At 38.5% G+C, this 25,567-nt stretch overlaps 1 protein-coding gene across 1 annotated transcript in view; it reads right to left on the bottom strand.

Moving 5' to 3' along the window:
• The window catches only part of cog2 (component of oligomeric golgi complex 2), a 96,004-nt gene extending 73,516 nt beyond the window's left edge, over positions 1 to 22,488 (bottom strand). The window contains exons 1-3 of the mRNA XM_028797299.2: positions 22,305 to 22,488; positions 21,376 to 21,537; positions 16,896 to 16,961 (exon numbers count right to left, since the gene is read on the bottom strand). Of these exons, the coding sequence (XP_028653132.1) occupies positions 16,896 to 16,961; positions 21,376 to 21,537; positions 22,305 to 22,367 (291 nt within the window). The 5' untranslated portion in view covers positions 22,368 to 22,488. The remainder of the gene's footprint in view (positions 1 to 16,895; positions 16,962 to 21,375; positions 21,538 to 22,304) is intronic.
• Positions 22,489 to 25,567: the final 3,079 nt, after the last annotated feature.

Genomic DNA, 25,567 nt, shown 5'->3' with positions numbered 1-25,567 from the left:
TTTTAAATTCTCTCGCTGCTGCTCTATTCCCATTTACAACCGCGTAACTGATAGCCTGTAGTTTGAATTGTGCATCGTAAGCATGTCTCTTCTCTGATGCCATTTTCAGGGTCCTTAGCCAAACAAATGTGGTTTCGCAGTGCACCAGTAGTACAATATACCTACCTGCCGTAGGCGTGGCGGAGGTAAGTGTACGTGGCTTTACGTAATGTTCTGCAATTGGTTTATCGCTGCCAGCGTTCATAGTGTACGTATTACTACGTCCCTATGTCGGCAGGAAATGGTCTGACAGTCAATCAAGCAGAGCGCTTACTAAAATGCACAACAACATTTTTACAGATTTTGTAACTCAGTGCACACATAAGGCGCACCGAATTTAAAGGCGCACCGTGGATTTTTGAGAAAATTAAAGGCTTTTAAGTGCGCCTTATAGTGCGCAAAATACTGTATTTAAACCTTTTATGTTACTTTATAAATTTATTTTACACAATGTTGAAAAACTGCGGTGGGTTGGCACCCTGCCCAGAATTGGTTCCCTGCCTTGTGCCCTGTGTTGGCTGGGATTGGCTCCAGCAGACCCCCGTGACCCTGTGTTCGGATTCAGCGGGTTGGATAATGGATGGATGGATGAATGTTGAAAAATTAATAAGAAAGCTACATATTTTGGCAGCTGCTGCTTTAATTTTCAATGAAATGAAAAAACCTCTCCAAGAGAAAACGTCAATGAAGAAGAAACAGTTTGCACTATCTAAAAATGAGAAACCCTCATTTATAAAAGTTTGCTGCAGATGACTTAACTGAAAATAAATGAATACTTCCTATGTGTATAATACATATTTATCTATTTTACTTATGCCTTTATTCCAGCAACTTGCAACATCTGAGGTACAATTTCTTACATTACTTTTCTTTTTTGCAGCACAGGCAGGTGAAGTGACTTCCTCAGGGTCACACAGTGGTGTCAGTACCAGGATTTGAACTGACAAGCTCCGGGTTTACTGAAATATTACTGAAGAAAGAAAAAAAACGAAAATGGGCAAATAGGGCTATGCATACAGATGTCCATCCATCCATTATCCAACCCGCTATATCCTAAATACAGGAGCCAATAAGTAGATATATATATATATATATATATATGTGTGTGTGTGAATGTATGTATGTATATATATATATATATATATATATATATATATATATATATATATATATATATATGTAGATATGTAAATTTGTATATGTATATATATATATATGTATATGTGGATGTGTATATGTAGATATATGTATATGTAGATATGTGTATATGTAGATATGTGTATATGTAGATATGTATATATGTTTATGTATATATGGTTACATAACCTCTTTAACACACTACTTCTCCGCTGCGAAGCGCGGGTATTTTGCTATATATATATATATATATATATATATATATATATATATATATATATATATATATATATATATATATATATATATATATATATATATACACACACAGTGGAACCTCTAGATAAGAGTTTAATTCATTCCAGCACTGAGCTTGTATAGCGAATTTCTCGTATCTAGAACAAACTTCCCCATTGAAAATAATTGAAATCCAGTTAATCCGTTCCGCACCCCAAATATATTAACATAAAAATCAATTTTCCTAACAAATAACACTGATAAATTATATATACTGTAGTCTACCTTTAATAAATAACACTGGTAAATAATATAACTGATTATTAAAAGAATCAAAACAGGTGTCCAAAGTGCAGTAGAGCATTCAATAAATCTTTAAATAAATAATCCTTAAAACAGTTGTGAAGTGGAGGTTTAAAATACACAAGAATAACAATCCTTTAACACGAGGTTAAAACGTCAAAAGGATGCAGTCTTTATAAAACAGATGACAATCCCCGGTGCTTCTTCTCTGTTAGCGTCTCACCTGCAGGCTCTGCAACAGGCGAGACACTCTTAATGCAGCTGACCTTCTCTACACCGTCCTGCTTCAGCTGTTTGGCTCGCCTGTTCAGCTCACTGTTCAGCTACACGCGAGCCTGCACTCGTTCGTTCTCCCGCACCGACCTCCTGCTGCCTGCCTTTTTTTTTTTTTCTCTCTCTCTCTCTTAACCGGCTCGCGCTTCTCTATATATGCGGGGAGGACATGGCAGCTGCAGCCCATCAGCCACAGGAACAATCATGGATGTGGGCAGTTTCCCACCTGTGCACTTAAGTGAGAAACGCAGACACCGCAGATTGCGGCTCGCAACTGCTACCACGCCCCCTCGCTAAGCCGCGAGCTATACCCACAGCCGGGCTCGTGGCTCGTTACGCGAGCCAATGCTCGCATTTAGATCTGAATTTTTCGCTCATACTTTCCTCGTATTTTGAATTTCTCGTATACAGAGGTGATCGTATCTCGAGGTTCCACTGTGTGTGTATATTATATATATATATATATATATATATATATATATATATATGACAGCAACACTCATAACAATGACAACACAATTACATATACATATATATATATATATATATATCTAGACATACATACATAGATTGACACACATATATATATATATATATATATATATAGATATATATATATGTGTATATATATGTAGATGTGTTTATATGTAGATTTGTAAATATTTATGTATATATATGTGTCTGTGTATATATATATATATATATATATATATATATATATATATATATGTGTGTGTGTGTGTGTGTGTATGTATGTATGTGTATATGTATATGTGTGTGTTTATGTATGTGTGTATATATGTTGATGTGTATATATATATGTATATATATGTGGATGTGTATATGTATGTATGTATGTATATATATATATATATATATATATATATATATATATATATATATATATATATATATATATATATATATATATATATAGATATGTGTATATGTAGATATGTATATATATGTATATGTGTGTGTGTGTGTGTGTATATTATATATATAAAAGACAGCAACACTCATAACAATGACAACACAATTACATTGACAATCATGTTACGTTATTTTTAAAATGTTTCCTTTTCTTTTTCATAACCTCTTTAACACACTACTTCTCCGCTGCGAAGCGCGGGTATTTTGCTAGTTTTTAATAAATTTGCAAAAACCTCAAGTAAACTTTTTTTACGTTGTCATTATGGGGTGTTGTGTGTAGAATTCTGAGGAAAAAAATGAATTTAATCCATTTTGGAATAAAGCTGTAACATAACAAAATGTGGAAAAAGTGATGTACTGTGAATACTTTACGGATGCACAGTACATCTATACTAATAAAAGGCAAAGCCCGCACTGACTCACTCATCACTAATTCTCCAACTTCCCGTGTAGGTAGAAGGCTGAAATTTGGCAGGCTCATTCCTTACAGGTTACTTACAAAAGATAAGCAGGTTTCATTTCTAAATTCTACGCGTAACGGTCAAAACGGTCGATAACGTCCGCCATGTTAAACTTTCTTATTTATGGCCCCATCTTCACGAAATTTGGTAGGCGGCTTCCCTGCGCTAACTGAAACCAATGTACATACTTATTTCGGTGGTATGACACCACTGTCGGCCGCCGTACTGAACTTTCCAACAGTCTTTGTTACTTATGGACCCATCTTCAAGAAATTTGGTACGCAGGTTCCCAACGCTAACTGAATCTTACTTACGTACATATATACTATCATAGCCTGCAGCTCGGTCGCCGTGTGAGGCGGCGTTGCGTCCCCCATCCCCACGCCTCCCACGTAGTTGGCTGCCTGCCTATATAAGGCCGTCCGTCGCTCCGGTCTCTTCATTCACTTCCTTGCTTCACCACAGTATTCATGTCTCCCTGCTGATAACTGCAGCCTTTTTATTTAATTCACGGTTTTATTGTTTGTTTATTAAGATTATAGTTATTGTGTAGGTATTTTAGACTTAGTTTACATTGTTCAGGTACACATTTCCTTTATCGTACCAACCGTACCCCCATTACCATGTCACTTACCGAGTGGTTTCAATGCCCGGAGATGGCGCCTGCCTTTTCCATTCTCTGCGTTACATATTGCATGGCCATATCAGGCTCACTCTTGATATCCGGAGGAACATTGTGTCTTATGTATTGAATGACTGGGACAGGTTCAAGATGTGGACTGATAACGGTACAGGAGATAAATTATACTACACAGGAGCACTATAAGAGTGAAATGCATAAGCCCTTCACCTATGGTTCTGCATGTGAGTTGATGGCTGCCGCTGAATTGTTCGGTTGTCGCTTTCAAGTGTACCGAAATGGCCAAATATTTTACACCTTTGGACAACCGCCAATGCCTCTTAAACATCTTAGATTCATAGGTGACAATTTGAGTAGTGGACACTTTGAGGTTTATGAATGCTTCAACTCTCAATAGCTGGATGCGAAGTTATCAATGAAACCGGTTGTATGCTTACAACGCTTGACTGATGCTGAATGTCACTTCAACACAACAAGTCCTGCAAATACTAACGTAACTGAAACAAACCATGAAACTCAAACCGATTATGACAGCAGCAATCCAATCTGTGAGAAAACAGTAAAAAGGAGGAGTGTCAGATGTTGTGGTACATTTTCTGATGCAGCTAGACGGAAACAACTTTGTGACGCTGCCGCCAAATACTCGCAGGAAAATCCACAAGTTCATAGAGACGCTGTCACTAAATACTCGCAGGCAAATCCACAAGTTCATAGAGACGCTGTCGCTAAATACTCGCAGACAAATCCACAAGTTGATAGAGACGCTGCCGCTAAATACTCGCAGGCAAATCCACAAGTTCATAGGCACGCTGCCGCTAAATATTCGTAGGCAAATCCACAAGTTAATTGAGCTTCTGTTTCTAGATACAATCCCAGTAATGAAAAGCGGCTCATTCAAAAACAACAGGTTTGGCTCAAAAAAGCCGATTGTGGATTTGCGTATGACCCAAACATACATTATGAATCTGACAAAACAGTACACATTGGATCCATGGATGTTCACTGTGAGTACTGTCAAGCTCATAGGTGGAAATGCGAGTCTCCTGGTTTGTACTGTAATGGTGGTAAAGTCTCTCTCACTCCTTTACATAAGCTTGCTTCGCCACTGCGAAGCGCAGGTATTTTGCTAGTAAATAATAAAACTGCAACTTGCATTTATAATGCAATTTGCGGTATAGCCCTTACGGAAGCATATTAGGGCCATAGTGAAGAAAAAAAAATACTATATGTCGAGATTAAAGTCGACATCTCCACTTTATTCTTATAGTTTATTTTGTCATTAAAGTAGAATGTCGTAAACTAAACTTCATCCTAAAATCTATGTTTAATTTACTAGATTTTCTCAAATCCCGTCATAAATTAATGTAGCACATTAAATGCTTTGTGTTGTGTTCCCCAACCCAGTTAATCGCTGTACTTGTTTCTTAAACTGACTTCCTCTACACTAAGAGGAGGTGCCGGCAGCGATCGCCACACAGAATACATTCACTTAATGATATTCCTGCTCTCTGAAAATGTAGAATTCTAAGATACATTTCATAATGAAATGCATTAAAGCAGGTATTAAACATGCACGGTAGTGCTGCTCCCTCGCAGTAAGGGGTCCCCAGGTGTACGTTCAGTGAAGATAACTTTATGGCACGTGTGACGAGGGTCCAAAAAACTGGATATATGAATGGGTATCGCACAGGTTTAACTTAAATATTGTGTAAATATTGGGTTTGTGATCTGGTGGTCGGAGACACGAACACAGAATTCAATGCATGTTCTGAGCGGGCTTTCTTTACTGCATGTGTGTTGTCTCTGTCTGATGTACAAACCCGCAGTTCCTATCTTTCCTTTTTATTTCTCCACATAACCAATCACCACACGATAAACGTCTTTGTGAAATTAAACTTAGTTATAAACTTAGACCATGGAGTGTTCAAAACTTTAAAAAAGTCTTCGTTATACATGTTTAATTATGCCATCCATTCAGGGTTGCACCCATACCAGTAAGCTTTGCGTGCGAGGCAGGAGCAAATCCTGAACGTGGCGCCAGCACATCGCAGGGTGAATACGAGCAATACATACACTAGCAGGGTTAATATAGCATAACAAAACCCCACATCCTACATGACTCTGAAATGAAACTGAAGCACGCCAAGTAAACCCACCAGAAAAACATGCCTATTCAAAGCAAGGAACAACCGGGACCCCATTGCTGCAAGGCAGCAGTGCAACCTCCACACCACCGTGCCCCCACGACTAATACATGCTTTAATGCATTTCATCATGAAAATTATATCAAGTATTATTTTAGCATTCTAAATGTTCAGGGAGCAGGAATATCTTGAAATTAATGTATTCTGTGTGCTGCCTGCACCTCCTCTTAATACAAGAGGAAGTCAGTTTAAGAAGCAGTAGCGATTAACATGGCACCGGGAACACTTAACACAAAGCATTTAATGTGCTACATAACTTATGATGGAGTTTGAGAAAATCTAGTAAATTAAATATTCATTTTAGGATGAAGTTTAGTTTACGATGCTCTACTTTAATAACAAATTACGAGAATAAAGTCAACATGTCGACTTTATTCTCGTCATAAGCGTCGAGATTAAAGTGGAGATGTCGAGAATAAAGTCAACATGCCGTCACACTATTACACAGTACCCAGGTACATTACACAGTATTGAAAAAAATAAAACAAGTACAACTTGGCTTGAAGTATTATAGAAACAGTATTCACACATTTGAACATAATGGTCCAAATCCGACCTTTTAAATCCAACGTATCTCCAGACAGCAGACGTGACTCCTTTTTCCAGCAAAAGTTCTTCTGTTTCATTATTTTCAACTTTATCGTCTGCTACAGCTTCAGTTTCAGAATGTTCTCTGTCCATTTTAACCGTGCAATACCTCCACATCGCATGTACTCCATTGCAAGCCTGTTTAGCGGTGTAGCAGTGAAAAAGAGCCCCCTTAAACAGTTTCCCGCAGTGCCACGTTCCGAACGTTGTTTAGGCAATTTAAACCAGTGTTGCGGTACAAGAAAAATCCATTATCATAACAAAAATAAAAAACAGTTTTCAGTATGAACCGGTATACCGCCCAGTACTTAACACGAGTATAAATTTATTTTTCTATCTACATATTTATCTATTTAAACAGCTTCTGTAAACACCCAATAATACCCCCAGGGGACAACTTCCATCTGTCTACTAATTAGAAAACTCTGTTTTGAAAAGAAAGAAAGAAAGAAAGAAAGAAAGAAAGAAAGAAAGAAAGAAAGAAAGAAAGAAAGAAAGAAAGAAAGAAAGAAAGAAATCTCACAGACACATGCATGCTATCTTTTCTTCTTTTCTGATTGTGTGCAATTTTATAGTGAAGCTATATTGATTTTAAGATCAAAGATAAATATTAAAATAACTTTATTCCTGGTGTGTGGAGTGAGTGGTCAGAGCATAGATAAACCTCTGTGAAAACTATTGATAAGTAAGTTTTATGTATAAAGTAGATTTCCTCACACTATTAATTTTTAGTTTCGTGTTGCAAAAAGAATGAGTTGGGTCCCACAAAAACACGGGCCTCTAGTCTACAGTGCCAATATAACACATCAGAGAACAAGCAGCTGTTCACAATGTCTTTAAAAACAACTCTTAACTTCCAGTAACGAAAATACTGAACTGTTGGTATCATACCATTCTAATAATTGGATTTTCTGTTACTTTACTAGTATAATACACACCCTAATATAGGCTCATTTTTGGTTGAAAATGAATGTAGAAAACAGTAAAAGAAAAAAAAATGAAAAAGGTATATATTCAAGCAATGGTTATGGAACAAAATGTATAATTGTCTTTGCTAACAAGAGCCTACTTACATGGCTTTAAGATTGTCTTTACAGTTCAAATGTATTATGAATGTTCTTCATGGCTACTACCATATTCATAAAGAATTTAACAAGATGAGTAAGTTTTTCATTTACTTTATGGTATATGCTATCTTCCCATGATGATATTTTTAATTCAATTGATCACCTACTCAAACATCTGTTAACCTACTACTAAAATAATGAGTATTTCTATGCTGGAGAATTCTGCACTGTCTAAGGTTAAGGCTCATTACATAAATCTAAACAGTGAATAGCTTACACTGAAAATGCCTCATTATTAAACATTTTTTCTGAAAGCAAAAATTTAAAAAGGTAATTTTTTTTAGTGCGGCACAAGGGTCAAGTAGTTTCCCCCGAGCATCTGGATATTCCTGAATAGCACCTTTGTCTGCTGTGACTTAAAAATGTAAAAGGTCATGAAAATATTACACTGCAACCTTAAGCAACTGGGCTTAAATTACATTAGAGTTATTGCAGAGGTAAAACATGTCATATACTGCAGATACCGGAATTGATGTTCCATAATCTCAGTAGCCATAATCAGACATAACACAATCAAAATAATTACAGCAAGTGATGTGAATTTTACATTTAATGTTTGTTTTAAAACAACCTTTTTATTATACATTTGTAAGAGAACTGTGACACAATAGTAGTGTGAAATACAGAAAATCAAAATTCAATGAGCATATTAGAAACAGGTAAAAACAAAGTCAACAAATTGTACTGCGGTAAATTTGGGTTAATAATTACTTGTGGACCTTAACCATGAATTGGGAGTAAATCCCCTGCCTTTTAGGTGTCACTTACCTCAACAGTGACATTAATAACCTTCCACTAAAATTTAAAAATAAGAAGGTGAGATATGCACTAGAACAGTCAAATCGGCCAACAAAACAGGCTTGAATACTTAAATTTAAAATAAGTAAATATCCAAATATATTCGGATATTGATTAATAGTTCGGAGTATCACATGTACATTTACATGTGCTTTTGTTTAAATACATTATGGTTACAACACAGAAAGAATAAAAAACAAAAGGAAAAAAAAAAATCAGAGGTAGTCTGACAACTGTTATTTGAATATTAAATTATTTCAGCTGGATGACCCAATACTGGCTAGTACAGTAAGTCAGCAAAGCAGCTTTAATCTTTATAAGCCATGCATGCTGGCACCATGGTTTACTACATTAATAATTTTTTAGACTACAGTAATCCCTTGCTATATCATGCTTCCACTTTCGCGGCTTCACTCTATCGCACATTTTATATGTAAGCATATTTAAACATATATATCGCCGATTTTTCGCTGGTTCGTGGGTTTCAGTGGACAATGGGTCTTTTAATTTCTGGTACATGCTTCCTCAGTTGGTTTGCCCAGTTTATTTCATACACGGGACGCTATTGGCAGATGGCTAAGAAGCTACTCAATCAGAGCACGTATTACGTATTAAATAAAACTCCTCAAATATATTGTGAGCAGGGGGGCTGTTCACACCCCTAGAGGATTTGGACGCTTCTCAAAAAATGCTGAAAAACTACCTTCACATTGCTTCCTTACTTGTGGCTGCTTTGTTGCACGATATGCTTCCCACACGGTGCTTCGCAAACTTAAAATCCCGAACAGCACCTATTGATTTTTGATTGTTTGCTTTTCTCTCTCTCTCTCTTGCTCTGACATTCTCTGCTCCTGACAGAGCGGGTGTGAGCAGGGGGGCTGTTCACACCCCTAGAGGATACGGACGCTCGTCCAAAAAATGCTGAAAGACTACCTTCACATTGTTCCCTTCCTTGCGGCTGCGTTGTCAAGCGATATGCTTCCCGCACGGTGCTTCACATACTTAAAAGCTCAAACAGCACCTATCAGTTTTTGATTATTTGATTTTCTCTCTCTCTCTCTCTCTGACATTCATACTTAAAAGCCCAAACAGCACCTATTGATTTTTGAATGTCAGAGAGAGAGAGAGAGACAGAGAAAACCAAACATTCTCTGCTCCTGACACGCACTCCTTTGAAGAGGAAGATATGTTTGCATTCTTTTAATTGTGAGACGGAACTGTCATCTCTGTCTTGTCATGGAGCACGTTTAAACTTTTGAAAAAGAGACAAATGTTTGTTTGCAGTGTTTGAATAAAGTTCCTGTCTCTCTACAACCTCCTGTGTTTCTGTGCAAATCTGTGACCCAAGCGTGACAATATAAAAATTACCATATAAACATATGGCTTTTACTTCGCGGATTTCCACCTTTCACGGGGGGTTCTGGAACGCAGCCCCCACGATCAAGGAGGGATCACTGTATTTTATTACTTGTGGTGCATTTACAAATCACAAAGCACTTAGGACACTGTAGCATGGATACTGCAGCCTTCAAAATGCTAAAATAGTATTTCCCCAACTTGGGAATGCCTTTGAGTGCTGTGAGTAGGAGAAAGCAGTCAATGAGTAAGATACAGAATTAAACTAAATGTGATCATTTTCCTCCTTTAAATATATAGCAACTGTAGTAAAATTGGGCTAAATATTTCTACAGGATCAGAACCAGAACAATACTTTTAGGAATACGGAGTAGTGTTTTAGAAAAGCTTCTCTGTTAATCAAAATGCAGAGCAGTAAGACAGACAAAACTGTCTCACACCATGGTGTGAAGCCGTATGGCTTTAAGTTACACTAATGAAGATAACAAGGTAACAGTTTATCATATTACGAAAATGCTGATGTGCAATACCATATCTGCAAAAAACAAATTCTTTTACAATCGATTTTTAGATTTTGCCTTTGAATAAGACTTTTTTCAAATAAATTCAAATCATAGTTGAATAGTGAAATTCAATCTAGAAGTAAGTGCTCTGCAGTGAACTGATGCACTATCAAGGGTTGATTCCTGCTTTGAATCATTTGCGGCCAAGACAGGCTCTGACTCCCCCCACCCTCAGTGATATTTAACTATTTAAGTCAGAAAATGGATAGGACATTATCATGTATGTATGTGTGTGTACATGTAAAATTATAGACCGCAGCAATACCATCTGCAGTGCACTATCATTGGAATGCTTTTTGGAATTCAAGCATTTTAATAGATAACACATCACAAACATTTGTAGTAATACATTACTACAATGTCTATGAAATGCCATCTGTTTAAGTGACAGAAACATAGCAACTGGATAGACACACACCTAATCTCTAATTAAGGTGTATGTAAATTATACAAATGTACAGTTATGTATGTTAGCAGGGCTGCAAACACATTGGCAAGTGGGGAGGGAAGGAGAGAGAGAGGAGAGATGTGCTCCATGGACCCAAAGCCAGGATTCTATCCTGCCACTTCCTATAATAAAACTGGCAAGTCATCTATTTTCAATGCTCAACATGTTTCCATTCCTTCATTAAAAGCTTTCCACTCTCTAGCCATACACATTTCATGAAGATAACCTACTAATAAGATAGGTGTTTAAACAGTATTGCCACGACTGCTGAAGGCCTGTGCGTTGGAGCTGGGGAGTCCTCTACAGCACATCTTCAACCTGAGCCTGGAAGAGGGGAGAGTCCCGAGGCTTTGGAAAACATCTTGCATCACCCCAGTCCCAAAGGTATCATGTCCAGGTGAGCTGAATGACTTCTAGCCTGTCGCTGACATCACATGTGATGAAGACCATGGAGCAGCTGCTGCTTCATCACCTGAGGCCACAGGTATGCCACGCCCTCGACCCTCTACAGTTCGCATACCAGGAGAAGGTGGGAGCGGAGGATGCCATCATCTATATGCTACACCGATCCCTCTCCCACTTGGACAGAGGCAGTGGTGCTGTAAGAATTATGTTTCTAGACTTCTCTAGCGCCTTCAACACAATCCAACCTCTGCTCCTTAGGGACAAGCTGACAGAGATTGGAGTAGATTCACACCTGGGAGCATGGATCATGTACTATCTTAAAGACAGACCTCAATATGTGCGTCTCAGGAACTGCAGGTCTGACATTGTGGTCAGCAACACAGGAGCGCCGCAGGGAACTGTACTTTCTCCGGTCCTGTTCAGCCTACATACATCGGACTTCCAATACAACTCTGAGTCCTGCCACGTGCAAAAGTTCACTGATGACACTGCTATCGTGGGCTACATCAGGAGTGGACAGGAGGAGGAATACATGAACCTAATCAAGGACTTTGTTAAATGGTGCGACTCAAACCACCTACAACTGAACACCAACAAAACCAAGGAGCTGGTGGTGGATTTTAGGGGGCCCAGGCCCCTCATGGACCCCGTGATCATCAGAGGTGACTGTGTGCAGACCTATAAATACCTGGGAGTGCAGCTGGATGATAAATTGGACTGGACTGCCAATAGTGATGCTCTGTGCAAGAAAGGACAGAGCCGGCTATACTTCCTTAGAAGGCTGGCGTCTTTCAACATCTGCAATAAGATGCTGCAGATGTTCCACCAGACGGTTGTGGCGAGCGCCCTCTTCTATGCGGTGGTGTGCTGGGGAGGCAGCATAAAGAAGAGAGATGCCTCACGCCTGCACAAACTGGTGAGGAAGGCAGGCTCTATTGTAGGCATGGAGCTGGACAGTTTGACATCTGTGGCAGAACGAAGGGCACTGAGCAGGCTCCTGTCAATCATGGAGAATCCACTGCATCCACTGAACAGTATCATCTCCAGACAGAGGAGCAGCTTCAGCAACAGACTGCTGTCACTGTCCTGCTCCACTGACAGACTGAGGAGATCGTTCCTCCCCCACACTATGTGACTCTTCAATTCCACCCGGGGGGGGTAAACGTTAACATTATACAAAGATATTGTCTGTCTGTGTATCTGCATTGTTATCACTCTTTAATATTGTCTTTATCAGTATGCTGCTGCTGGAGTATGTGAATTTCCCCCTGGGATTAATTAAGTATCTATGTATCTAATATTATAGAAATACAGGGCAGAGACTAAATTATGAAAACTTTTACTGTGTCAAGAAATATCTGCCTGACTATAACTTCCTTTCAAATTAAATTCCAGAGCATATCGCACACCTTGTTGTGCTTGCTGGCCCAAAATAAGATGAGACTTCTTTCTGCCACTACCAAGTCAGTCTGCTCCAAGTTCCATAAACTCTGTGTAAATGGTCTCTCCCCAATGATAACGTACAAAGTGACAATTATGGATTCCTGGTTGGACTGCACTACTAAGCCATAATTTCCCTTTAAAAAAGGGACCAAACTGGTTTGACAAGCTGGCCAACTTTAAATAAGTCAGGCTCCAGTACTACATAAAAGGATCATCTTGTTGATATGTACCTGCTTGAAGTCCAGTGAGGTACCACAGCATGTCCATTCTTCAGCTACAACTACAAAATGCTGACTGTACTTACATTTTAACTGCTGCTCAGTCAGTTTATGTTGTATTCTGCATTATGTAAAATTAAAAATGTGTGTACTTCTTTAGTTCTGAAAATGGCATACAAAAACCACTTCCATACTACTGATATTTTTTCCTTAAAACATATTGGGGTAAACAATATGTTGGGTTAATAATCTTTGTTTGACTGCCAATCTTTGCATATTAAATAAAAAGCACGAAAGACATATGAATATAAACTTTACAAATCGATTTTTATTGGTTTTATTACAAAGCTAAACAGTTTAAAAAGAAAAAAAAGCTTTACCTCATGTCTGAAATAGGCTAATGAAAAAAAAAATCTATTAAATGTAAAATCAGCAAAAACTACTCAGAGAGAGAGAGAGAGAGAGAGAGAGAGAGAGAGAGAGAGAGAGAGAGAGAGAGAGAGAGAGAGAGAGAGAGAGAGAGAGAGAGAGAGAGAGAGAGAGAGAGAGAGAGATAGATAGATAGATAGATAGATAGATAGATAGATACGCAGCACTTGGACAAACTGTGGGCCAGACAACAGTTTTGTTATGCTGGCTAACCTATCTGTGATCTTATAGCTAGAGTTTTTCCTAAAAATTTACAAATGTTTGGCAGTTTATTTTATAATATCACAATTAATTATACATGTCCTACATTAGAAAATATTGATATAACTGGAGCATATGGACAAAAGATTGTGTGGAAGAAGTTGAAACTAATGACATATATTCACTCACTGAGGAAATTCTGAAAACAGCATTCAAAAGGTGCTAACAGTCAAACCATAGTGAGAATCAAAATCAACAACATGACAACTAAAAGTAACTGTCTATAAAGAACACTAGGCAAAAATAGCAGTTTTTGTGGAGTGCTCAGCCTCCCCTTTTAATTCTTTAAGACAATGATACCCTAGATAAATATGAACAAAACTCACAGAAAAATTACTTTGTATGCTATAAACAGTTTTTTTTCCTAATAAAAATTATTATGCTATTTATTCTTTAAAAACAAAGGTTGACCTTGTATAATTAAATTTTAAGAGTAATGCACTGAATTCCTTTTATTAACATCAAACTCTGCCCTAAGGAATGTTTCCGGACTTCCTTTTCAATCAGGAGGGAGAAAAAGAGTTAGTAGACAAGGAAACACAGTAATTGTGTGCACACCTAAAAACTGTAAGCCTTACACGGAGACTGGGCTGCAAAACCTCTGCAGTCCACCTCTATGGGCAAACACCATGTACACCACCCCCATCTGCGGCATTCTTCTTCCAACTCAGCAAACTTTGGTTTCTTACACTCGTAGGCTTCCGCCATCCTCTCCTCCCAAGGAACCGTAAACTCCAGCATAACCACCTGCTTGAATGTTTCCGAAAACAAGATGATGTCTGGCCTCAAGGTGGTCTACAATGTTACCTGGAAATCAGACCAGCTTCCCCAGATGTACATTCACCTGCTAGTCTAGTGCTGTTCCCCAGAGCCCTAGATCTGCCCTTGGCTGTTCTCTGGTCCTGTCTCCTACTATGACAAAGGCAAAACTCTGTCTCAGTGGTCTGGTGCACTTGATCTGATCTCTGGTACTTGAGATAGTTCCTGCAATTACCTTTAATACTTGATCATGCCGCAGGGATAGTGACCCTCACCCAGTGCTTTCGGGCAACTGCAAAGTTTTTGCTCAAGTGTCCCTCTTCTCAGGCACAAGGAGCATGTACAAGAGGTGGGATGGACTTGGCAGAATGTCATAGACAGCTTGGATTAGAACCCTGATCAGGAACGGCTCGGCCTGCCACAGCTCGGACCAGGAGACCTTGCGGTCCTTAACCCTTTCCCATTTCGTCCATGCACCTTGCTGTCGCATTCCCACCACTTGACTCCCCCGAAGTTCCTCGAACTCTGCTCTAACTTTCTCTTGTACCAGTTGGTGCCTTACTTTGCCTTGGGCGCTCTCATAATGGGTTACTGGAATGCTCCCAAGCCATGCTCGGCCAGATGTCACTGGCACCATGAGAGTACTGTGGCGTAGCCAGGCCTCTGCCCTGTCCACTGCATCCTCTGCCCTCCACTTGCTTCCAGTCCTTACCGACTTTATAGTCACTGGACTCCCTTTATTGAAGCACCTCTCTTGTACGGGAACCCATAAACTCCTCATTCAGACCACTCAAATGGAGTTTTAGCTTGTACTTTCTCCCACACAGAGTGAGGCTGCTCTGGCTTCATGGGTGGCCCTGCCATTTATGGAGGTGGTGGTTGATTCTTCTCTCAAAGCAATCTACAGTTGATAGTAGGACCTCATACACAAGCAGTGGCCACAACATCCTGGGAGTATAACATGCTGATGAATGCATGCTTTAAAACTCCCTGGCAGGCCTGACTTATCCACTGTTGCCAAACCAAGCATCTAGCTGCTGGTTTGTTGCCTTGATAAATCTAGAACTCCTTCAGGGTGTTGTCAAAGATCTTGCCAAGGCTCTTGACCGGTTTCTCAGAGATAGTGGGACTTGTGTACCATCCAGAAAGAAGTGAAACCGATCAGTCACCTTCCCTTTCCTTAATACCAGAGTCCTGGATTTAGTCAGCTTAAAGCACATCCTAGCCCAAATGAGGAGACTCTGCAAGCCCTGTAGCATCCCTGCATCCCGGCACTGATGTTGCTGTTATTGTCAGATAATCCATAAAGGCTCTAATGGGGGGTTGTCTAACTCTGGACTTGGTCATTGGGCTTCAACACTCTACCTCAGCTGACTTGACCAGCATGTTCATTGCCAAAGTAAAGAGAATCACTGAAATGCTACATCTAGTAATAATCCCTTTCTCCAGCCGGTGCCAATTTGATGCAACTTGACCCAGCTGTGACTCTCAAATTGACATTGCCATGATAGTCCGAAATGAGGTTCCTGATCTTAGATCAAAGTAGGTGCCAAAACATAAAAAGTTAAATATACCACTTAGTAGTCTTGAGGTAATGTGCAAGCATTTTAATTTGCTGTAAAGTAAAAGCAAGTTCACTCCATGCTTAACCATAGCGAGGTGACAAATTTAATATAAACACTTATTACATGCAGGTTTTTCTTCATGTTTTCAAAGCTTAATTATTCCTGACTATAGCATTACTGACAACTATTTATGTTAGTGGTGTTCCCTTTGCAATATATTCAAACATGTCTAAAGAATTTTCTCTGCACTTTTATTTATATATGTAATACTGTATCTAACCTCCATAAATGCTTAGTTTGAGCTCTATTCTTCTTCGATATTCCCTCTTTATTTAAAGCATACAATCATGCCACTGTACTTTTATGTGACATTTTGCATATTTCATGATTAAAAAAAAGGATACATATCATATTGGAAATGTCACACAAGGGACATAAATTAGCCAATTGCTCAAATCTTGGGATTTGCCCAGGATACACATTAAACATCAAGAACTATTTAAAAAGTTAAATTAAAATAATGCACAATCTAATTTTTTCTGTTTATTACAAACCTCAGAAGAAAAACAGAATTATGAAGTTCAACTCATAATATTGAACACTCAGCTTGAGTTTTCTTTTCAAGAGGATATATTGTTTGTGAATCAGTTTATATTGCTTATTTGGTGCCCTTTTCATTTAACATTCAATATACTGGAAACAGCTTACCAATACTTCTTCTCGTAGTTGCCCCAAAGGTACTGTAAGCTGAGTGAGAGCTTTATCCATGCCAACCTTTGTTAGAAATAAAAAGAAAGAACATGTAGATAAAACAAGTATTAACTTCTCAACATTAAGAATAAAATGATTAAAACATTAATTCAATTCTCTTAAAATTGTTCTTTTGAACCAACATGGAATATGTTCCAGATCCATACAGAGCTCTGTCATGAATCAAAACTTGATAATATCACAGGGCATTCTTATTCGCAACTAACTCCCAACTTACTTACACAAAGCCAATTTAGCAATATCAATCAGTGAACACACATCTAATTAGTCTAAAAGAAAAGCAGACTATTCAGAGATAATCTAAGAAAATGTGGAATCTTAACAGCCTGTGACCAGGCCAAGATGTGAAACTTCTAATATGTGAAATTTAGATAAAATTAATAAAGTATAACATGCTTTCTCTGCCTTTTCATTAAATATGAACTCAATGCTAAAACACCCAGGAGACTTCCAAAGGGTGCTCAGGAAAAGATGGCTTGCCTGATCTGAACATAAATGGTGTATGCGCTAGTAACAGATTACCAACAACAAATAACACATTATACATTTTAAAGCACAAGCCAAGCCCTAAGAGGAAGTTCTTATTATACAAGTCTACATATATTCCCATCCACATCTGTGCAGGCAAAACTCTTAAGTAATAACTAAAACAATGAGACCAGACAGAGTTCACCTCCATGTAAAGTATTAAAACAACATACCTCAACCAGGTCAGTTCCTGAATAGACCCCACTACTTTGCACTGCCTGTCACATTCATCTAAGAGCTAAAGCTACAATAAAACCCTGCTATTAACAAACAAAGCTGGAATAAACAACCAGCCTTTAACACACATGCTGCTTATACTGCATTAACGCATATTATTGACAACTAATAGTTTCAACAATATCCTTTGCACTGTCCCAAACCTTTGATGCTCAGCTCTTCATATCCATTAGCTTTGTAGTTGCCACTTTATGGAATTTTCATTCTTAGTCTGTTCCTGTGGATCTGTTAATTAACATTTAAAATATGGCTCAAAACCTACTTCATTATTGTTTTTATTTTTTTATTTATTTATTTATTTTTAATATTCTTGAGGACACAACTGTATTTTACTGGGCTACTACTTCTCTAGGTTTAACCAATACCTCTTCTTATATGTTTTACCTTCAATATTGTACTGTTGGAGTACCATAGGTTTCAGTTTGTCGTAACTGTTTACAAGATTATGGAGCAGTAAGACTTAAGTTAAACTTTAGCCCCAGAAATGACGTATAAGGCTTTGTTCAAGCATGAGCTCCTCACATGACCCATTTTAATACTGCTTTAGTTATCACCAGGGCAGAACTCTCTGCACTAAAAGAAAATGCTTGGTAAAGGAGAGTACATGGCTACAGATAACTGTAAAGACTCAACATTTTTTTCCTGCAAACACATTTTCTTTCCATAAATGCTTCAATGAAGAATATTTTCTTTATTTCAAAATCTATGCACTTTTCATCTACTAACCTTGCAAAATAAGCAAAATTCCATCAAGCATTCAAGGTATTTAAAATCTTATGCTTTGTCATTATCAAAGTCTTATGATTCGTTCACTCACATCCATGTCATATATCTTAATATACAGTTACTGTAAAGTCATGCATGCCTGCCTTGAGAATTACTACTTTATTTGCATATTAATACACCTGGGAAATATGCAGGAATTATGCCAAGTGGAAGTTTCACTTTCCAAAAAAAATTAACACCTGACAGAAAGTAAAAGGAAAGTATGGTTTCTTGGTTGTCTAAAGAAAGATTAATTGCACCCACATTTTAAAGGGTTCTAACTTATGTAAAGACCTGGGTCATAGTTATAAAATTTGCAGCAAGGGTACCTAGTGAGAAAGAGGCTGCTTTTGTTAACCATAAGCAGTTACATTCCATTAACATACATGTCCTCCGTGATGCCATTGCTGATGCCATGTGCAGCTTGAAATCAGAGAATGTGGATGTACTTTTTCTTCCTACTATGCACTTACACTTGGCCTGCGACGAGCAACCTGCTTATTCACCTGAGATCACATTTTTTCTGTTATTTCAGGCACAGTGCAGCTGGCGGAGCTCATTGCATTCACGGCAGTAATAACATGTTGCTTAGGCTACCAAACAAAGGTTCTTGCATGCCTTCGCTTTAGAAATGAGAACTTTTGCTTTCTTTTGTGTTGTCACCATTGTCTAAAATAATTCTGTTCATTATATATTGTCACACACACATGATTAGGGGACAGTCAAAAGGCTCGATGGCATGTGGAATACCAAGAGAGGGGGAACTGGAATGGGGCACTAATGCTTTTCTCTCCTTCCATCCACAGAAAAACATCAGAATAAAAAAGCCTTCCTCCCAGAGTTAACGCTCCAATCCACCACCATCTGGACAATCATAAGAAGACCTCTCTTCCAGCTCCTAGAAAATACCTCACTTCCAGTGCCCTTCTGATGTCCTCAGTTCCATCCCTCTACTACTGATGTCATCTCCGGCCACTACTACCTTCTATTACACCAGTTGCTGTTAATTATACTTCCAGTATAGCCTCCATATGAGTCAGAGCATTTGTTTTGTTTGCTGTCAAATGTTTGAGTTGGTTTATGACCGTTTGACTGTACTGGAACCAGTACACGGGGAAGCTCCCCAACACTTAACCTGTGTCTCTGTGCATTTTACTTATCACAATATGTACAAGGCTGATTAGCATGGTCTATATATGGCTTGTTGTTTCAGGGTGGCAACCAGACAAGGTTTGAAGAGTGTTAAATACTCACATTTACAAGATGTTTGTGATTTAAAAAGTAAGTTGCATACAGATATGTGTATGCTAAATTTTATAAATTAGAATTTTAATAGTATATGCATTTCCATGTTTTTTGGTGTACCAATATTTTCACTCTTTAATACCTACAAAATTTTATAAATGAAAACACTGGTGAAGATAAAAAAGCATTTAAAAAAAAATTTCAGCTGACAAAAGCTATTTTAGATGTGATGCATGAGTGAAACACTGGCATTGTACAGTAATCCCTCGCTATATCGCGCTTCGCCTTTCGCGGCTTCACTCCATCGCGGATTTTATATGTAAGCATATTTAAATATATATCGCGGATTTTTTGCTGGTTCGCGGATTTCTGCGGACAATGGGTCTTTTAATTTCTGGTACATGCTTCCTCAGTTGGTTTGCCCAGTTGATTTCATACAAGGGACGCTATTGGCAGATGGCTGAGAAGCTACCCAACCACAGCGCGTATTATGTATTAAATAAAACTCCTCAAATATATTGTGCGCACGGGGGCTGTTCGCACCCCTAGAGGACATGGCCGCTCCTCAAAAAACGCTGAAAGATTACCTTCACTCTGCTCCCTTCTTTCTGGGCTTACATATGGCTGCTTTGCAAGCGATATGCTTCCCGCATGGTGCTTCGCATACTTAAAAGATCAAACAGCACGTATTGATTTTTGCTTGTTTGCTTTCCACTCTCTCGCTCGCTCTGACATTCTCTGCTCCTGACGGGAGGGGGTGTGAGCAGAGGGGCTGTTCACACACTGGCCTAGAGGATACGGACGCTCCTCTAAAAAATGCTGAAAAATGCTTGCTCCCTTCCTTGCAGCTACAGTACTTTGTCCGGCGGTGCTTCGCATACTTAAAAGCCAAACAGCCCTATTGATTTTTGACTGTTTGTTTTTTTCTCTCTCTCTCTCTGATGCACACTCCTTTGAAGAGGAAGAGATGTTTGCATTCTTTTAATTGTGAGACGGAACTGTCATCTCTTTCTTGTCATGGAGCAGTTTAAACTTTTGAAAAAGAGACAAATGTTTGTTTGCAGTGTTTGAATAACGTTCCTGTCTCTCTACAACCTCCTGTGTTTCTGTGCAAATCTGTGACCCAAGCATGACAATATAAAAATAACCATATAAACATATGGTTTCTACTTAGCGGATTTTCACCTTTCGCGGGGGGGTCTGGAACGCAACCCCCGCGATGGAGGAGGGATTACTGTATTGTATATTCATGCTAAAGTTGCCTAAGCAGGTCCATGTATATATAGCAGTAGTGCATTGCTAATTACTTGCAACAACTGTACCTATCACATGTTGGACAAGCTACTATTTAAGCTTTCCTGATTTTTACTTTTATAAGCTAACATCAAGTTATCAAACTCTCACTCAAATGGTAATTGAAAAACAAATAACTAAATATTGTCTTATTTTCATCCAAATTGAATACCTTTTATATGCCACAAAAAATAACTACCGTATATGCCTTCAAAATACAAAAGACACAATAAAACATTTGAACAATTAACCGCTTGTGGCCATTTTACAATAATGTAGCACTAAATATATATTAATTTACAGAGTAAAGCTTGAAGGAATTCAACCATAAGGACTTACAAACACTCACCAAATTAGTGGAGAGGTTAACAAAGTCAGCATAATCTTTGTTTATAAGTTCTACCATCGCTGTCTTGAGAAGCTTGTAGTAAAGCTCCAAATGTTCCCTAAGTTCCTCCAACTGGACATTTTTCCGACATTCCGATACAAACCGATCGACATCAAAGTCATCCTAAAAATAAAAGACAAAATTAATCAATGGGATTACTTTGCAAAAAAAAAATCTGAGTTAGGATTTTTCTTTATGTTAAGAATTCAATATTTCATACTATTACATTAAAACTGTGTGGTAATGATGCTCGAAAAGCTCCATTAGGAGCTACATATTTATACGAAATTTCTTTACAACTCCACATTCACTAGGATGTTGTGCCATATGCAAATGAGAATAAAAATGAAAAACGATTTCTAGAGTATTAATATGTTACATGCTACGAACCCAAACACATTTACGCGAAATACACACATTTAAATGTAACCAATAAATGTAAGGGTATAAGTAGTCGTTATTGTCACATGTAAAGTGTAATCTTATAGACACAACTGCGGCTATTATCTCTAAATGAATAAAATGTATTTAACGCAGGGCAGTGCAAAATAAAGTTTTATTTTTGGTTTGTCTATGCAATGCAACGGTCTCTTAGCTAGAGCAAAGGACAAATAAAAACAAAACTTCAAATATCTGCAATGCTTCATTCCTTCTCCAGTCAAGCAGTAGATGACAGTGCTTGTTCGAATTTGCCAGTCTCGAGCGTCAAAGAAGCTTTGTGTCAAAGTACACTTGCTTTCACGCTAAATTTGTACACGTATAGATTTTTAAGATTATCCAAAAAACGAACTCACTACACCGACTGGTTTTCGCTATCACGTCATTTAACAAGTTTAACAACAAATCCCACAGAGCACTGCGTAGGGTCAGTACTTGGTACATTTTCTCACCTTCATAAATTCATCTTTATCAAAACAAAGACTGTTCGGGCCTCTCGGTAGGTTCATTTTCATTTTCTCAAATTCACTTTGCAAAGTTAAAATAACACTCCCTCATCCACCTTTATTTTTCCCCAGTACGAGTAAGTTTCTCAAGATTACTTCCGCCAGCATGGCATCTTGCGCTTGACGAGTGGAAGACGCGTAGAGCAAAAGCTCTGTTGGATTACATGGCACCAATAAAACTTAGAGCTCCCTCTGGAGGAGGGAAGATGTCACACTCGAATTTCCACGAAACCTTTCGATTTTATTTTCATAAAAATAATGAATATTCAAAAATTGATTGTTAAAACGCCTCATGTTTTTTATGAGTAACCATTCAGCCTATTCACATTGTAGATCATACAGTGTACAAGCGCAAATTTGTAGACACCTTAAAGATATTAAAAATCTCTAAATCCACACATTACATTTTTGCAGAAATAAAGATTTATTGTATCTAAGATTCATAAAAGTATGGGTCAATTTGAAACAAACGTCTGAATCATCCAGTTGACTAGTGCAGCTTTTAAAAATGTGGCTGATACATTGGGGAACTTTGTTACTCATATATTTAACTTGTATACTGTTATTTTTCAAATGGATTTAACTTAGTGTAGACTTGTATAATGGACCAGACAGTGCTGAGACTGAATGTCATCCCATAAAGTATTTCTTGATTTCTCAAACACTGATGCCTCCTGCTCTAAATTCAACATGACATTAGAAACAGGCGTATTTCTAGTGGTGCACCACATGGTTGGGCGTTTAACCTAATTTTTTTTTAACCTTGTACACAGATGACTGACTCTGGAGTAGTTCTTTGTTAGATACCTGACTGTACAAACTTTGTGCTTTGTGCTTTCTTCATACTCAGACGGATGGCTCTAAGTTGTGATAGATACTTAATATAGAGGTGAAGGAAGACCTATTTGGATCTCAGTTTTGCCAGAAGTGATGATATGATTGTTGATTTAAATCATGACCTGTCAGCCATCTAAATACTGGACAATGATGGTCAGTTTAGGTAAATATATGTACCGCTTGTATTTTTCAGGGGAGATACGCACCCTTTTTTTCCTATTTACAGCTCTCAACCTATACACAGGTTCATGTGCTTCTCTAAACAGATGGTGAAGGAGAACTAGACACAAATGGCACACTTTTTAGTCCCAATTGAACTTCTTGAAATTCATTCAGGGGTGCACATCAGCAGCAGATGCAGAAGTCACGGAGTTTCCAGTTTCAGGACAAACTGGCATTAGTCCTTTCTGCCTAAACAATCCCATGTTTTTCAGGCTAGCTGTAGATGGCTTGGTTTGGGGTTTCACATGCTGGATGCTATAAATTCAAGAAAATTGTATTTAGATGTTAAACCACTTTGACAGATACACCAAGGTCTGGTAGTTATTCTTTACATCCTACTAGTTAAATATATGTTTAAAACGTCCAATTCAGAAAGAAAAATACATTTGAAGTGGATCCGTAATTATTATGCATATTTGAGTCTAGCTGTGATTTTCTCAATATTGATCCGAAAACTGATATTGTCAGTGTTAGGAATTGTGCCAGACAATAACAACTTACTAATAATATTAAGAATGGGTGTTGGCTGAACATAGATTAATCTAACCACCAGAGGGGCAAACCAGCCCAACTTGGTGCCAGTCCCAAGCCTGGATAAATAGAGAGGGTTAGTGTCATCCAACTGTGAAATTTTAGCCAAAACCTTAATGATGGAATCAATCCAATCAGCTTCAGAGAATGCTGTGGTGTACCCTGTTGGTGACACGCAGGGGTTTTGCCTGACTCCAGTGGGAAGTGAGAGAGGAAAACTGGGCCAAGGGTGGGCCTGGCTAAAAAAGTTATTTCAGAAGAAGCAGGAGAAGACAGGGAAGTGGAAGGAAAAGGGTAAGTTAAAAGTAAGAGTGGTGACACTGAATGTTGGGACAATTACTGGGAAAGGAAGAGAGTTGGCAGATTTGATGGAAAGGATAAAAGTGGGAGCGTTATGTGTGAAGGAAACTAGATGGAAGAGGAACAAGGTAAGAGAATTGAGAGGAGGATTAAAGTTGTTCTACAGTGTATCAAATAAGTGTAGGAGAAATGGTGTAGGTATAGTAGTATCCAAAGAACTAAAAGATAGACTTGTCAGTGTCAACAGGAGGAGTGATGGGGTTATGAGTGTCAAGCTGAGCCTTGATGAGATTGCAGAAAGAGGGGAAGGACATTTTCTGGACACAAATGGATGAAAACTTAGCTGGGTACAAAAGGCAGAAAAGGTGATTCTTGGGGAAGGGAATCCGGTGTAAAATTTTGCCAAATCAATATGCGGACAACAATACACATTTCCATACCGGATCAGTCGAGCCCCAGGTTAACAACGACCGCCACCAGTACTGTTAGCCAACAGGGTGCTGGCAGAAATTGGGGTCTTGTTGGCCGAAGAAGAAGAAGGAGAAGAAGAGGGGGGAGATGTGTCCAGAGGCAGGAGGAGAGGAGGAAAGTAAAGAGAGTGGAACTGAAGGTAGGAACTTTGAATGTTGGCAGTATGACTGGTAAGGGGAGAGAGTTTGCAGATATGATGGCAAGAAGGAAGGTTGATATATTGAGACTAAATGGAAGGGGAGTAAGGCCAGGTGGATCGGAGATGGATTCAAATTTTTCTATCATGATGTGGATGGAAGAAGAAATGTGGTAGGAGTTATTCTGAAGGAACAGTACGTCAAGAGTGTTTTGGAGGTGAAAACAGTGTCAGGCAGAGTAATGATTATGAAGCTGGAAATTGGAGGTGTGATGATGAATGTTGTTAGTGCATACGCCCCGCAAGTTGGGTGTGCAATGGGTGAGAAAGAAGATTTTTGGAGTGAGTTGGATGAAGTGATGAACAGTGTACCCAAGGGACAGAAAGTGGTTACCAGGCCCGGTCTTAGGTATTATGGGGCCCTAGGCGAAAGGGGGGTCCAGGGGCCCCCTGAGGGGGGCAGAGCCCCCCTGGAAGCTCTGCGAAATGCGTGAAAATTAGACCAAGGAGACGTTTTCTTGTAATGTTACGAGGTCATCACCCTGCGTCCCTTTTTCGCCCGGAGTAGTTAGCTGCTACAATTTAGCCAGTTTGAACTGTTTCCACTGGGCACCACGTGGTGGTATGTAGCTAAGCCCAGCTTAGTTTTTTTGTATGTTTTCTTTTTTTAGTTTTTTTGTCCTTTTTTATTTTTTGGGATATTTGAAACTTT

Source organism: Erpetoichthys calabaricus, chromosome 3 (genome assembly GCF_900747795.2).
Source record: "Erpetoichthys calabaricus chromosome 3, fErpCal1.3, whole genome shotgun sequence".
Lineage (NCBI taxonomy): Eukaryota > Metazoa > Chordata > Cladistia > Polypteriformes > Polypteridae > Erpetoichthys > Erpetoichthys calabaricus.
The sequence above is the reverse complement of the archived record's forward strand: the minus strand, read 5'-3'. Positions and strand labels throughout refer to the sequence as shown.